This window comes from Dendrobates tinctorius, unplaced genomic scaffold (genome assembly GCF_039654945.1).
Source record: "Dendrobates tinctorius isolate UK_male_01 unplaced genomic scaffold, ASM3965494v1 ptg000136l, whole genome shotgun sequence".
Classification (NCBI taxonomy): Eukaryota; Metazoa; Chordata; class Amphibia; order Anura; family Dendrobatidae; genus Dendrobates; species Dendrobates tinctorius.
In genome coordinates, this window is record NW_027361804.1 from 4,783,985 (window position 1) to 4,801,568 (window position 17,584).

The 17,584-nt window shown below is 38.2% G+C and overlaps 1 protein-coding gene across 11 annotated transcripts in view; it reads left to right on the forward strand.

Moving 5' to 3' along the window:
* Positions 1 to 13,564: 13,564 nt before the first annotated feature.
* Positions 13,565 to 17,584, forward strand: part of CACNA2D4 (calcium voltage-gated channel auxiliary subunit alpha2delta 4) — a 235,844-nt gene continuing 231,824 nt past the window's right edge. For 4 of the 11 annotated variants that reach the window (XR_012220073.1, XR_012220074.1, XR_012220072.1 and 1 more), the window contains exon 1: positions 13,565 to 13,797. Coding sequence is in view for 8 of the 11 variants with exons in the window: in XM_073544132.1 (XP_073400233.1) it covers positions 13,694 to 13,797 (104 nt within the window). In the remaining 3 variants the exon portion in view is untranslated. The remainder of the gene's footprint in view (positions 13,798 to 17,584) is intronic. The other 7 variants (XM_073544133.1, XM_073544134.1, XM_073544135.1 and 4 more) reach the window with 3 other exon arrangements.

The following is a 17,584-nucleotide window of genomic DNA, read 5'->3' on the forward strand; positions in this document are numbered from 1 at the left end:
ATTCTTGTACATAGGAGCAGTATTATAGTAGTTATATTCTTGTACATAGGGGGTAGTATTATAGTAGTTATATTCTTGTACATAGGGGGCAGTATTATAGTAGTTATATTCTTGTACATAGGGGTAGTATTATAGTAGTTATATTCTTGTACATAGGAGCAGTATTATAGTAGTTATATTCTTGTACATAGGGGTAGTATTATAGTAGTTATATTCTTGTATATAGGGGCAGTATTATAGTAGTTATATTCTTGTACATAGGGGGCAGTATTATAGTAGTTATATTCTTGTACATAGGGGTAGTATTATAGTAGTTATATTCTTGTATATAGGGGCAGTATTATAGTAGTTATATTCTTGTATATAGGGGCAGTATTATAGTAATTATATTCCTGTACATAGGGAGCAGTATTATAGTAGTTATATTCTTGTACATAGGGGCAGTATTATAGTAGTTATATTCTTGTACATAGGGGCAGTATTATAGTAGTTATATTCTTGTACATAGGAGCAGTATTATAGTAGTTATATTCTTGTACATAGGGGTAGTATTATAGTAGTTATATTCTTGTACATAGGGGGCAGTATTATAGCAGTTATATTCTTGTACATAGGAGCAGTATTATAGTAGTTATATTCTTGTACATAGGGGGTAGTATTATAGTAGTTATATTCTTGTACATAGGGGGCAGTATTATAGTAGTTATATTCTTGTACATAGGGGTAGTATTATAGTAGTTATATTCTTGTACATAGGAGCAGTATTATAGTAGTTATATTCTTGTACATAGGGGTAGTATTATAGTAGTTATATTCTTGTATATAGGGGCAGTATTATAGTAGTTATATTCTTGTACATAGGGGGCAGTATTATAGTAGTTATATTCTTGTACATAGGGGTAGTATTATAGTAGTTATATTCTTGTATATAGGGGCAGTATTATAGTAGTTATATTCTTGTACATAGGGGGCAGTATTATAGTAGTTATATTCTTGTACATAGGGGTAGTATTATAGTAGTTATATTCTTGTATATAGGGGCAGTATTATAGTAGTTATATTCTTGTATATAGGGGGCAGTATTATAGTAGTTATATTCTTGTACATAGGGGCAGTATTATAGTAGTTATATTGTTGTACATAGGGGGCAGTATTATAGTAGTTATATTCTTGTACATAGGGGTAGTATTATAGTAGTTATATTCTTGTATATAGGGGCAGTATTATAGTAGTTATATTCTTGTACATAGGGGGCAGTATTATAGTAGTTATATTCTTGTACATAGGGGTAGTATTATAGTAGTTATATTCTTGTATATAGGGGCAGTATTATAGTAGTTATATTCTTGTATATAGGGGGCAGTATTATAGTAGTTATATTCTTGTACATAGGGGCAGTATTATAGTAGTTATATTCTTGTACATAGGGGCAGTATTATAGTAGTTATATTCTTGTACATAGGGGGCAGTATTATAGTAGTTATATTCTTGTACATAGGGGTAGTATTATAGTAGTTATATTCTTGTATATAGGGGCAGTATTATAGTAGTTATATTCTTGTATATAGGGGGCAGTATTATAGTAGTTATATTCTTGTACATAGGGGGCAGTATTATAGTAGTTATATTCTTGTACATAGGGGCAGTATTATAGTAGTTATATTCTTGTACATAGGGGCAGTATTATAGTAGTTATATTCTTGTACATAGGGGCAGTATTATAGTAGTTATATTCTTGTACATAGGGGCAGTATTATAGTAGTTATATTCTTGTACATAGGAGCAGTATTATAGTAGTTATATTCTTGTACATAGGGGGCAGTATTATAGTAGTTATATTCTTGTACATAGGGGCAGTATTATAGTAGTTATATTCTTGTACATAGGGGCAGTATTATAGTAGTTATATTCTTGTACATAGGGGCAGTATTATAGTAGTTATATTCTTGTACATAGGGGCAGTATTATAGTAGTTATATTCTTGTACATAGGGGCAGTATTATAGTAGTTATATTCTTGTACATAGGGGCAGTATTATAGTAGTTATATTCTTGTACATAGGAGCAGTATTATAGTAGTTATATTCTTGTACATAGGGGGCAGTATTATAGTAGTTATATTATTGTATATAGGGGCAGTATTATAGTAGTTATATTCTTGTACATAGGGGCAGTATTATAGTAGTTATATTCTTGTACATAGGGGCAGTATTATAGTAGTTATATTCTTGTACATAGGGGCAGTATTATAGTAGTTATATTCTTGTACATAGGAGCAGTATTATAGTAGTTATATTCTTGTACATAGGGGGCAGTATTATAGTAGTTATATTCTTGTACATAGGGGCAGTATTATAGTAGTTATATTCTTGTACATAGGGGCAGTATTATAGTAGTTATATTCTTGTACATAGGGGCAGTATTATAGTAGTTATATTCTTGTACATAGGGGCAGTATTATAGTAGTTATATTCTTGTACATAGGGGCAGTATTATAGTAGTTATATTCTTGTACATAGGGGCAGTATTATAGTAGTTATATTCTTGTACATAGGAGCAGTATTATAGTAGTTATATTCTTGTACATAGGGGGCAGTATTATAGTAGTTATATTCTTGTACATAGGAGCAGTATTATAGTAGTTATATTCTTGTACATAGGGGTAGTATTATAGTAGTTATATTCTTGTACATAGGAGCAGTATTATAGTAGTTATATTCTTGTACATAGGGGTAGTATTATAGTAGTTATATTCTTGTACATAGGAGCAGTATTATAGTAGTTATATTCTTGTACATAGGGGTAGTATTATAGTAGTTATATTCTTGTACATAGGAGCAGTATTATAGTAGTTATATTCTTGTACACAGGGGGCAGTATTATAGTAGTTATGTTCTTGTACATAGGGGGCAGTATTATAGTAGTTATATTCTTGTACATAGGGGGCAGTATTATAGTAGTTATATTCTTGTACATAGGGGGTAGTATTATAGTAGTTATATTCTTGTACATAGGGGGCAGTATTATAGTAGTTATATTCTTGTACATAGGGGTAGTATTATAGTAGTTATATTCTTGTACATAGGAGCAGTATTATAGTAGTTATATTCTTGTACATAGGGGTAGTATTATAGTAGTTATATTCTTGTACATAGGAGCAGTATTATAGTAGTTATATTCTTGTACATAGGGGTAGTATTATAGTAGTTATATTCTTGTACATAGGAGCAGTATTATAGTAGTTATATTCTTGTACATAGGGGGCAGTATTATAGTAGTTATATTCTTGTACATAGGGGTCAGTATTATAGTAGTTATATTCTTGTACATAGGAGCAGTATTATAGTAGTTATATTCTTGTACATAGGGGGTAGTATTATAGTAGTTATATTCTTGTACATAGGGGGCAGTATTATAGTAGTTATATTCTTGTACATAGGGGTAGTATTATAGTAGTTATATTCTTGTACATAGGAGCAGTATTATAGTAGTTATATTCTTGTACATAGGGGTAGTATTATAGTAGTTATATTCTTGTACATAGGGGGCAGTATTATAGCAGTTATATTCTTGTACATAGGAGCAGTATTATAGTAGTTATATTCTTGTACATAGGGGGTAGTATTATAGTAGTTATATTCTTGTACATAGGGGGCAGTATTATAGTAGTTATATTCTTGTACATAGGGGTAGTATTATAGTAGTTATATTCTTGTACATAGGAGCAGTATTATAGTAGTTATATTCTTGTACATAGGGGTAGTATTATAGTAGTTATATTCTTGTATATAGGGGCAGTATTATAGTAGTTATATTCTTGTACATAGGGGGCAGTATTATAGTAGTTATATTCTTGTACATAGGGGTAGTATTATAGTAGTTATATTCTTGTATATAGGGGCAGTATTATAGTAGTTATATTCTTGTATATAGGGGCAGTATTATAGTAATTATATTCCTGTACATAGGGAGCAGTATTATAGTAGTTATATTCTTGTACATAGGGGCAGTATTAAAGTAGTTATATTCTTGTACATAGGGGCAGTATTATAGTAGTTATATTCTTGTACATAGGAGCAGTATTATAGTAGTTATATTCTTGTACATAGGGGTAGTATTATAGTAGTTATATTCTTGTACATAGGGGGCAGTATTATAGCAGTTGTATTCTTGTACATAGGAGCAGTATTATAGTAGTTATATTCTTGTACATAGGGGGTAGTATTATAGTAGTTATATTCTTGTACATAGGGGGCAGTATTATAGTAGTTATATTCTTGTACATAGGGGTAGTATTATAGTAGTTATATTCTTGTACATAGGAGCAGTATTATAGTAGTTATATTCTTGTACATAGGGGTAGTATTATAGTAGTTATATTCTTGTATATAGGGGCAGTATTATAGTAGTTATATTCTTGTACATAGGGGGCAGTATTATAGTAGTTATATTCTTGTACATAGGGGTAGTATTATAGTAGTTATATTCTTGTATATAGGGGCAGTATTATAGTAGTTATATTCTTGTACATAGGGGGCAGTATTATAGTAGTTATATTCTTGTACATAGGAGGCAGTATTATAGTAGTTATATTCTTGTACATAGGGGCAGTATTATAGTAGTTATATTCTTGTACATAGGGGCAGTATTATAGTAGTTATATTCTTGTACATAGGGGGCAGTATTATAGTAGTTATATTCTTGTACATAGGAGCAGTATTATAGTAGTTATATTCTTGCACATAGGGGCAGTATTATAGTAGTTATATTCTTGTACATAGGGGGCAGTATTATAGTAGTTATATTCTTGTACATAGGGGCAGTATTATAGTAGTTATATTCTTGTACATAGGGGGCAGTATTATAGTAGTTATATTCTTGTACATAGGGGCAGTATTATAGTAGTTATATTCTTGTACATAGGGAGCAGTATTATAGTAGTTATGTTCTTGTATATAGGGGGCAGTATTATAGTAGTTATATTCTTGTACATAGGGGCAGTATTATAGTAGTTATATTCTTGTACATAGGAGCAGTATTATAGTAGTTATATTGTACATAGGGGCAGTATTATAGTAGTTATGTTCTTGTACATAGGGGGCAGTATTATAGTAGTTATATTCTTGTATATAGGGGCAGTATTATAGTAGTTATATTCTTGTACATAGGAGCAGTATTATAGTAGTTATATTGTACATAGGGGCAGTATTATAGTAGTTATGTTCTTGTACATAGGGGGCAGTATTATAGTAGTTATATTCTTGTACATAGGGGCAGTATTATAGTAGTTATATTGTACATAGGGGCAGTATTATAGTAGTTATATTGTACATAGGGGCAGTATTATAGTAGTTATATTCTTGTACATAGGGGCAGTATTATAGTAGTTATATTGTACATAGGAGCAGTATTATAGTAGTTATATTCTTGTACATAGGAGCAGTATTATAGTAGTTATATTCTTGTACATAGGGGCAGTATTATAGTAGTTATATTCTTGTACATAGGGGCAGTATTATAGTAGTTATATTCTTGTACATAGGAGCAGTATTATAGTAGTTATATTCCTGTACATAGGGGCAGTATTATAGTAGTTATATTCTTGTACATAGGGGCAGTATTATAGTAGTTATATTCTTGTATATAGGAGCAGTATTATAGTGGTTATAGTCTTGTACATAGGGGTAGTATTATAGTAGTTATATTCTTGTACATAGGGGGCAGTATTATAGTAGTTATATTCTTGTACATAGGGGGCAGTATTATAGTAGTTATATTCTTGTACATAGGGGTAGTATTATAGTAGTTATATTCTTGTACATAGGGGCAGTATTATAGTAGTTATATTCTTGTACATAGGGGGCAGTATTATAGTAGTTATATTCTTGTACATAGGGGTAGTATTATAGTAGTTATATTCTTGTACATAGGGGGCAGTATTATAGTAGTTATATTCTTGTACATAGGGGTAGTATTATAGTAGTTATATTCTTGTACATAGGAGCAGTATTATAGTAGTTATATTCTTGTACATAGGTGCAGTATTATAGTAGTTATATTCTTGTACATAGGGGTAGTATTATAGTAGTTATATTCTTGTACATAGGAGCAGTATTATAGTAGTTATATTCTTGTACATAGGGGGCAGTATTATAGTAGTTTTATTCTTGTACATAGGGGTAGTATTATAGTAGTTATATTCTTGTACATAGGGGGCAGTATTATAGTAGTTATATTCTTGTACATAGGGGTAGTATTATAGTAGTTATATTCTTGTACATAGGAGCAGTATTATAGTAGTTATATTCTTGTACATAGGTGCAGTATTATAGTAGTTATATTCTTGTACATAGGGGTAGTATTATAGTAGTTATATTCTTGTACATAGGAGCAGTATTATAGTAGTTATATTCTTGTACATAGGGGGCAGTATTATAGTAGTTATATTCTTGTACATAGGGGTAGTATTATAGTAGTTATATTCTTGTACATAGGAGCAGTATTATAGTAGTTATATTCTTGTACATAGGGGTAGTATTATAGTAGTTATATTCTTGTACATAGGAGCAGTATTATAGTAGTTATATTCTTGTACATAGGGGTAGTATTATAGTAGTTATATTCTTGTACATAGGAGCAGTATTATAGTAGTTATATTCTTGTACATAGGGGTAGTATTATAGTAGTTATATTCTTGTACATAGGAGCAGTATTATAGTAGTTATATTCTTGTACACAGGGGGCAGTATTATAGTAGTTATGTTCTTGTACATAGGGGGCAGTATTATAGTAGTTATATTCTTGTACATAGGGGGCAGTATTATAGTAGTTATATTCTTGTACATAGGGGGTAGTATTATAGTAGTTATATTCTTGTACATAGGGGGCAGTATTATAGTAGTTATATTCTTGTACATAGGGGTAGTATTATAGTAGTTATATTCTTGTACATAGGAGCAGTATTATAGTAGTTATATTCTTGTACATAGGGGTAGTATTATAGTAGTTATATTCTTGTACATAGGAGCAGTATTATAGTAGTTATATTCTTGTACATAGGGGTAGTATTATAGTAGTTATATTCTTGTACATAGGAGCAGTATTATAGTAGTTATATTCTTGTACATAGGGGGCAGTATTATAGTAGTTATATTCTTGTACATAGGGGTCAGTATTATAGTAGTTATATTCTTGTACATAGGAGCAGTATTATAGTAGTTATATTCTTGTACATAGGGGGTAGTATTATAGTAGTTATATTCTTGTACATAGGGGGCAGTATTATAGTAGTTATATTCTTGTACATAGGGGTAGTATTATAGTAGTTATATTCTTGTACATAGGAGCAGTATTATAGTAGTTATATTCTTGTACATAGGGGTAGTATTATAGTAGTTATATTCTTGTACATAGGGGGCAGTATTATAGCAGTTATATTCTTGTACATAGGAGCAGTATTATAGTAGTTATATTCTTGTACATAGGGGGTAGTATTATAGTAGTTATATTCTTGTACATAGGGGGCAGTATTATAGTAGTTATATTCTTGTACATAGGGGTAGTATTATAGTAGTTATATTCTTGTACATAGGAGCAGTATTATAGTAGTTATATTCTTGTACATAGGGGTAGTATTATAGTAGTTATATTCTTGTATATAGGGGCAGTATTATAGTAGTTATATTCTTGTACATAGGGGGCAGTATTATAGTAGTTATATTCTTGTACATAGGGGTAGTATTATAGTAGTTATATTCTTGTATATAGGGGCAGTATTATAGTAGTTATATTCTTGTATATAGGGGCAGTATTATAGTAATTATATTCCTGTACATAGGGAGCAGTATTATAGTAGTTATATTCTTGTACATAGGGGCAGTATTATAGTAGTTATATTCTTGTACATAGGGGCAGTATTATAGTAGTTATATTCTTGTACATAGGAGCAGTATTATAGTAGTTATATTCTTGTACATAGGGGTAGTATTATAGTAGTTATATTCTTGTACATAGGGGGCAGTATTATAGCAGTTATATTCTTGTACATAGGAGCAGTATTATAGTAGTTATATTCTTGTACATAGGGGGTAGTATTATAGTAGTTATATTCTTGTACATAGGGGGCAGTATTATAGTAGTTATATTCTTGTACATAGGGGTAGTATTATAGTAGTTATATTCTTGTACATAGGAGCAGTATTATAGTAGTTATATTCTTGTACATAGGGGTAGTATTATAGTAGTTATATTCTTGTATATAGGGGCAGTATTATAGTAGTTATATTCTTGTACATAGGGGGCAGTATTATAGTAGTTATATTCTTGTACATAGGGGTAGTATTATAGTAGTTATATTCTTGTATATAGGGGCAGTATTATAGTAGTTATATTCTTGTACATAGGGGGCAGTATTATAGTAGTTATATTCTTGTACATAGGGGTAGTATTATAGTAGTTATATTCTTGTATATAGGGGCAGTATTATAGTAGTTATATTCTTGTATATAGGGGGCAGTATTATAGTAGTTATATTCTTGTACATAGGGGCAGTATTATAGTAGTTATATTGTTGTACATAGGGGGCAGTATTATAGTAGTTATATTCTTGTACATAGGGGTAGTATTATAGTAGTTATATTCTTGTATATAGGGGCAGTATTATAGTAGTTATATTCTTGTACATAGGGGGCAGTATTATAGTAGTTATATTCTTGTACATAGGGGTAGTATTATAGTAGTTATATTCTTGTATATAGGGGCAGTATTATAGTAGTTATATTCTTGTATATAGGGGGCAGTATTATAGTAGTTATATTCTTGTACATAGGGGCAGTATTATAGTAGTTATATTCTTGTACATAGGGGCAGTATTATAGTAGTTATATTCTTGTACATAGGGGGCAGTATTATAGTAGTTATATTCTTGTACATAGGGGTAGTATTATAGTAGTTATATTCTTGTATATAGGGGCAGTATTATAGTAGTTATATTCTTGTATATAGGGGGCAGTATTATAGTAGTTATATTCTTGTACATAGGGGGCAGTATTATAGTAGTTATATTCTTGTACATAGGGGCAGTATTATAGTAGTTATATTCTTGTACATAGGGGCAGTATTATAGTAGTTATATTCTTGTACATAGGGGCAGTATTATAGTAGTTATATTCTTGTACATAGGGGCAGTATTATAGTAGTTATATTCTTGTACATAGGAGCAGTATTATAGTAGTTATATTCTTGTACATAGGGGGCAGTATTATAGTAGTTATATTCTTGTACATAGGGGCAGTATTATAGTAGTTATATTCTTGTACATAGGGGCAGTATTATAGTAGTTATATTCTTGTACATAGGGGCAGTATTATAGTAGTTATATTCTTGTACATAGGGGCAGTATTATAGTAGTTATATTCTTGTACATAGGGGCAGTATTATAGTAGTTATATTCTTGTACATAGGGGCAGTATTATAGTAGTTATATTCTTGTACATAGGAGCAGTATTATAGTAGTTATATTCTTGTACATAGGGGGCAGTATTATAGTAGTTATATTATTGTATATAGGGGCAGTATTATAGTAGTTATATTCTTGTACATAGGGGCAGTATTATAGTAGTTATATTCTTGTACATAGGGGCAGTATTATAGTAGTTATATTCTTGTACATAGGGGCAGTATTATAGTAGTTATATTCTTGTACATAGGAGCAGTATTATAGTAGTTATATTCTTGTACATAGGGGGCAGTATTATAGTAGTTATATTCTTGTACATAGGGGCAGTATTATAGTAGTTATATTCTTGTACATAGGGGCAGTATTATAGTAGTTATATTCTTGTACATAGGGGCAGTATTATAGTAGTTATATTCTTGTACATAGGGGCAGTATTATAGTAGTTATATTCTTGTACATAGGGGCAGTATTATAGTAGTTATATTCTTGTACATAGGGGCAGTATTATAGTAGTTATATTCTTGTACATAGGAGCAGTATTATAGTAGTTATATTCTTGTACATAGGGGGCAGTATTATAGTAGTTATATTCTTGTACATAGGAGCAGTATTATAGTAGTTATATTCTTGTACATAGGGGTAGTATTATAGTAGTTATATTCTTGTACATAGGAGCAGTATTATAGTAGTTATATTCTTGTACATAGGGGTAGTATTATAGTAGTTATATTCTTGTACATAGGAGCAGTATTATAGTAGTTATATTCTTGTACATAGGGGTAGTATTATAGTAGTTATATTCTTGTACATAGGAGCAGTATTATAGTAGTTATATTCTTGTACACAGGGGGCAGTATTATAGTAGTTATGTTCTTGTACATAGGGGGCAGTATTATAGTAGTTATATTCTTGTACATAGGGGGCAGTATTATAGTAGTTATATTCTTGTACATAGGGGGTAGTATTATAGTAGTTATATTCTTGTACATAGGGGGCAGTATTATAGTAGTTATATTCTTGTACATAGGGGTAGTATTATAGTAGTTATATTCTTGTACATAGGAGCAGTATTATAGTAGTTATATTCTTGTACATAGGGGTAGTATTATAGTAGTTATATTCTTGTACATAGGAGCAGTATTATAGTAGTTATATTCTTGTACATAGGGGTAGTATTATAGTAGTTATATTCTTGTACATAGGAGCAGTATTATAGTAGTTATATTCTTGTACATAGGGGGCAGTATTATAGTAGTTATATTCTTGTACATAGGGGTCAGTATTATAGTAGTTATATTCTTGTACATAGGAGCAGTATTATAGTAGTTATATTCTTGTACATAGGGGGTAGTATTATAGTAGTTATATTCTTGTACATAGGGGGCAGTATTATAGTAGTTATATTCTTGTACATAGGGGTAGTATTATAGTAGTTATATTCTTGTACATAGGAGCAGTATTATAGTAGTTATATTCTTGTACATAGGGGTAGTATTATAGTAGTTATATTCTTGTACATAGGGGGCAGTATTATAGCAGTTATATTCTTGTACATAGGAGCAGTATTATAGTAGTTATATTCTTGTACATAGGGGGTAGTATTATAGTAGTTATATTCTTGTACATAGGGGGCAGTATTATAGTAGTTATATTCTTGTACATAGGGGTAGTATTATAGTAGTTATATTCTTGTACATAGGAGCAGTATTATAGTAGTTATATTCTTGTACATAGGGGTAGTATTATAGTAGTTATATTCTTGTATATAGGGGCAGTATTATAGTAGTTATATTCTTGTACATAGGGGGCAGTATTATAGTAGTTATATTCTTGTACATAGGGGTAGTATTATAGTAGTTATATTCTTGTATATAGGGGCAGTATTATAGTAGTTATATTCTTGTATATAGGGGCAGTATTATAGTAATTATATTCCTGTACATAGGGAGCAGTATTATAGTAGTTATATTCTTGTACATAGGGGCAGTATTAAAGTAGTTATATTCTTGTACATAGGGGCAGTATTATAGTAGTTATATTCTTGTACATAGGAGCAGTATTATAGTAGTTATATTCTTGTACATAGGGGTAGTATTATAGTAGTTATATTCTTGTACATAGGGGGCAGTATTATAGCAGTTGTATTCTTGTACATAGGAGCAGTATTATAGTAGTTATATTCTTGTACATAGGGGGTAGTATTATAGTAGTTATATTCTTGTACATAGGGGGCAGTATTATAGTAGTTATATTCTTGTACATAGGGGTAGTATTATAGTAGTTATATTCTTGTACATAGGAGCAGTATTATAGTAGTTATATTCTTGTACATAGGGGTAGTATTATAGTAGTTATATTCTTGTATATAGGGGCAGTATTATAGTAGTTATATTCTTGTACATAGGGGGCAGTATTATAGTAGTTATATTCTTGTACATAGGGGTAGTATTATAGTAGTTATATTCTTGTATATAGGGGCAGTATTATAGTAGTTATATTCTTGTACATAGGGGGCAGTATTATAGTAGTTATATTCTTGTACATAGGGGTAGTATTATAGTAGTTATATTCTTGTATATAGGGGCAGTATTATAGTAGTTATATTCTTGTATATAGGGGGCAGTATTATAGTAGTTATATTCTTGTACATAGGGGCAGTATTATAGTAGTTATATTGTTGTACATAGGGGGCAGTATTATAGTAGTTATATTCTTGTACATAGGGGTAGTATTATAGTAGTTATATTCTTGTATATAGGGGCAGTATTATAGTAGTTATATTCTTGTACATAGGGGGCAGTATTATAGTAGTTATATTCTTGTACATAGGGGTAGTATTATAGTAGTTATATTCTTGTATATAGGGGCAGTATTATAGTAGTTATATTCTTGTATATAGGGGGCAGTATTATAGTAGTTATATTCTTGTACATAGGGGCAGTATTATAGTAGTTATATTCTTGTACATAGGGGCAGTATTATAGTAGTTATATTCTTGTACATAGGGGGCAGTATTATAGTAGTTATATTCTTGTACATAGGGGTAGTATTATAGTAGTTATATTCTTGTATATAGGGGCAGTATTATAGTAGTTATATTCTTGTATATAGGGGGCAGTATTATAGTAGTTATATTCTTGTACATAGGGGGCAGTATTATAGTAGTTATATTCTTGTACATAGGGGCAGTATTATAGTAGTTATATTCTTGTACATAGGGGCAGTATTATAGTAGTTATATTCTTGTACATAGGGGCAGTATTATAGTAGTTATATTCTTGTACATAGGGGCAGTATTATAGTAGTTATATTCTTGTACATAGGAGCAGTATTATAGTAGTTATATTCTTGTACATAGGGGGCAGTATTATAGTAGTTATATTCTTGTACATAGGGGCAGTATTATAGTAGTTATATTCTTGTACATAGGGGCAGTATTATAGTAGTTATATTCTTGTACATAGGGGCAGTATTATAGTAGTTATATTCTTGTACATAGGGGCAGTATTATAGTAGTTATATTCTTGTACATAGGGGCAGTATTATAGTAGTTATATTCTTGTACATAGGGGCAGTATTATAGTAGTTATATTCTTGTACATAGGAGCAGTATTATAGTAGTTATATTCTTGTACATAGGAGCAGTATTATAGTAGTTATATTCTTGTACATAGGAGCAGTATTATAGTAGTTATATTCTTGTACATAGGGGCAGTATTATAGTAGTTATATTCTTGTACATAGGGGCAGTATTATAGTAGTTATATTCTTGTACATAGGGGCAGTATTATAGTAGTTATATTCTTGTACATAGGGGCAGTATTATAGTAGTTATATTCTTGTACATAGGGGCAGTATTATAGTAGTTATATTCTTGTACATAGGGGCAGTATTATAGTAGTTATATTCTTGTACATAGGGGCAGTATTATGAGATCTTCTCTGTAAAGTGTTGATGATGGTAGTTGTCGCTTTGCTTGGAGTCCTCAGTCCTGTGACAAGTCTTATATCGCGATTCTGGTGATATGATGCACCCCTTGTGTGCCATAGCTGAAGATCCCATTAGGCAGATGAGGGGCGGTGATCGGCGGTGATTGGTCGGCTGTAATCCGTGGATCGGATCGTGCAGATTATCTGAGATCAGACACAGCCGGAGTCGGAGCAGCAGGAAGCGAAGTTTTTCTGGGGTCTCTGCTGCCCAGTGTCGCCCACTCATGGCCTGAACCCTCGGGGGGAAGATGTGGAGCAGTCGGTGTCGGGCGCTGCTGCTCGGGCTCCTGCTCCAGGGATGTGCGGGGCCCCGACACAAGGAGAAGAGGAGGACGGAGATCCCCCCGGACACGTGAGCGACCACTGTCTCCCCCTGTGCCCTGTAGATGCCCCTCTGTCTCCCCCTGTGCCCTGTAGATGCCCCTCTGTCTGCCCCTGTGCTCTGTAGATGCCCCTCTGTCTCCCCCTGTGCCCTGTAGATGCCCCTCTGTCTGCCCCTGTGCTCTGTAGATGCCCCTCTGTCTGCCCCTGTGCTCTGTAGATGCCCCTCTGTCTCCCCCTGTGCTCTGTAGATGCCCCTCTGTCTCCCCCTGTGCCCTGTAGATGCCCCTCTGTCTCCCCCTGTGCCCTGTAGATGCCCCTCTGGCTGCCCCTGTGCCCTGTAGATGCCCCTCTGTCTCCCCCTGTGCCCTGTAGATGCCCCTCTGTCTGCCCCTGTGCTCTGTAGATGCCCCTCTGTCTGCCCCTGTGCCCTGTAGATGCCCCTCTGTCTCCCCCTGTGCCCTGTAGATGCCCCTCTGTCTGCCCCTGTGCTCAGTAGATGCCCCTCTGTCTGCCCCTGTGCCCTGTAGATGCCCCTCTGTCTGCCCCTGTGCTCTGTAGATGCCCCTCTGTCTGCCCCTGTGCCCTGTAGATGCCCCTCTGTCTCCCCCTGTGCCCTGTAGTTGCCCCTCTGTCTCCCTCTGTGCCCTGTAGATGCCCCTCTGTCTCCCCCTGTGCCCTGTAGATGCCCCTCTGGCTGCCCCTGTGCCCTGTAGATGCCCCTCTGTCTCCCCCTGTGCTCTGTAGATGCCCCTCTGTCTCCCCCTGTGCCCTGTAGATGCCCCTCTGTCTGCCCCTGTGCCCTGTAGATGCCCCTCTGTCTGCCCCTGTGCCCTGTAGATGCCACTCTGGCTGCCCCTTTTCCCCTGTAGATGCCCCTCTGTCTCCCCCTGTGCTCTGTAGATGCCCCTCTGTCTCCCCCTGTGCCCTGTAGATGCCCCTCTGTCTCCCCCTGTGCCCTGTAGATGCCCCTCTGTCTCCCCCTGTGCCCTGTAGATGCCCCTCTGTCTCCCCCTGTGCCCTGTAGATGCCCCTCTGTCTCCCCCTGTGCCCTGTAGATGCCCCTCTGGCTGCCCCTGTGCCCTGTAGATGCCCCTCTGTCTGCCCCTGTGCTCTGTAGATGCCCCTCTGTCTCCCTCTGTGCCCTGTAGATGCCCCTCTGTCTCCCCCTGTGCCCTGTAGATGCCCCTCTGTCTCCCCCTGTGCCCTGTAGATGCCCCTCTGTCTCCCCCTGTGCCCTGTAGATGCCCCTCTGTCTCCCCCTGTGCCCTGTAGATGCCCCTCTGTCTCCCCCTGTGCTCTGTAGATGCCCCTCTGTCTCCCTCTGTGCCCTGTAGATGCCCCTCTGTCTCCCCCTGTGCCCTGTAGATGCCCCTCTGTCTCCCCCTGTGCCCTGTAGATGCCCCTCTGTCTGCCCCTGTGCCCTGTAGATGCCCCTCTGTCTCCCCCTGTGCCCTGTAGATGCCCCTCTGTCTCCCCCTGTGCCCTGTAGATGCCCCTCTGTCTGCCCCTGTGCCCTGTAGATGCCCCTCTGTCTGCCCCTGTGCTCTGTAGATGACCCTCTGTCTCCCTCTGTGCCCTGTAGATGCCCCTCTGTCTCCCCCTGTGCCCTGTAGATGCCCCTCTGTCTCCCCCTGTGCCCTGTAGATGCCCCTCTGTCTCCCCCTGTGCCCTGTAGATGCCCCTCTGTCTCCCTCTGTGCTCTGTAGATGCCCCTCTGTCTCCCCCTGTGCCCTGTAGATGCCCCTCTGTCTGCCCCTGTGCCCTGTAGATGCCCCTCTGTCTCCCCCTGTGCTCTGTAGATGCCCCTCTGTCTGCCCCTGTGCCCTGTAGATGCCCCTCTGTCTGCCCCTCTGCCCTGTAGATGCCCCTCTGTCTCCCCCTGTGCCCTGTAGATGCCCCTCTGTCTCCCCCTGTGCCCTGTAGATGCCCCTCTGTCTGCCCCTGTGCCCTGTAGATGCCCCTCTGTCTCCCCCTGTGCCCTGTAGATGCCCCTCTGTCTCCCCCTGTGCCCTGTAGATGCCCCTCTGTCTCCCCCTGTGCCCTGTAGATGCCCCTCTGTCTCCCCCTGTGCCCTGTAGATGACCCTCTGTCTCCCTCTGTGCCCTGTAGATGCCCCTCTGTCTCCCCCTGTGCCCTCTAGATGCCCCTCTGTCTCCCCCTGTGCCCTGTAGATGCCCCTCTGTCTCCCCCTGTGCCCTGTAGATGCCCCTCTGGCTGCCCCTGTGCCCTGTAGATGCCCCTCTGTCTCCCCCTGTGCCCTGTAGATGCCCCTCTGGCTGCCCCTGTGCCCTGTAGATGCCCCTCTGTCTGCCCCTGTGCCCTGTAGATGCCCCTCTGTCTCCCCCTGTGCCCTGTAGATGCCCCTCTGTCTCCCCCTGTGCCCTGTAGATGCCCCTCTGTCTCCCCCTGTGCCCTGTAGATGCCCCTCTGTCTGGCCCTGTAGATGCCCCTCTGTCTCCCCCTGTGCCCTGTAGATGCCCCTCTGTCTCCCTCTGTGCCCTGTAGATGCTCCTCTGTCTCCCCCTGTGCCCTGTAGATGCCCCTTTGTCTCCCCCTGTGCCCTGTAGATGCCCCTCTGTCTCCCCCTGTGCCCTGTAGATGCCCCTCTGTCTCCCCCTGTGCCCTGTAGATGCCCCTCTGTCTGCCCCTGTGCCCTGTAGATGCCCCTCTGTCTGCCCCTGTGCCCTGTAGATGCCCCTCTGTCTCCCCCTGTGCCCTGTAGATGCCCCTCTGTCTGCCCCTGTGCTCTGTAGATGCTCCTCTCTCTGCCCCTGTGCCCTGTAGATGCCCCTCTGGCTGCCCCTGTGCTCTGTAGATGCCCCTCTGTCTGCCCCTGTGCCCTGTAGATGCCCCTCTGTCTCCCCCTGTGCTCTGTAGATGCCTCTCTCTGCCCCTGTGCCCTGTAGATGCCCCTCTGGCTGCCCCTGTGCCCTGTAGATGCCCCTCTGTCTCCCCCTGTGCCCTGTAGTTGCCCCTCTCTCTGCCCCTGTGCTCTGTAGATGCCCCTCTGGCTGCCCCTGTGCCCTGTAGATGCCCCTCTGGCTGCCCCTGTGCCCTGTAGATGCCCCTCTGTCTCCCCCTGTGCCCTGTAGATGCCCTTCCCATTCTGCCCCATGTGCCCTGTGACTTTCTGCCCACCTCTATGTCTCTGCTTTATCTCTGCTGGCTGCCAACTTCTTGTCTCATTCTCATTGCCCCTGTTCTTTCCAGTCGCCCACTTCCCTTAGTGTCTGCATCCTACAGCCAGGTGCCCATCTTCTCTTCATACTGCCCAGCTGCCCCCTGCCTCATTAAGCCTCTAGTCCTGCCAGTGCCAGTCACCAGCCTTTTCCAGTAGACACTTGCCCACATTATCTCCTTACTGCCCAATATCCCTCTGCCAGCTGCCCTATGACTGCCTGCCCCCTGTGCCCTATGACTGCCTGCCCCCTGTGCCCTATGACTGCCTGCCCCCTGTGCCCTTTGACTGCCTGCCCCCTGCGCCCTATGACTGCCTGCCCGATGTGCCCTATGACTGCCTGCCCCATGCGCCCTATGACAGTCTGCCCCTATGACTGCCTGCCCCCTGCGCCCTATGACTGCCTGCCCCTGCGCCCTATGACTGCCTGCCCCATGCGCCCTATGACAGTCTGCCCCCTATGACTGCCTGCTCCCTGTGCCCTATGACTGCCTGCCCCCTGCACCCTATGACTGCCTTCCCCCTGCGCCCTATGACAGTCTGCCCCCTGCCCCCTATGACTGCCTGCTCCCTGTGCCCTATGACTGCCTGCCGCCTGCGCCCTATGACTGCCTGCCCCCTGCGCCCTATGACTGCC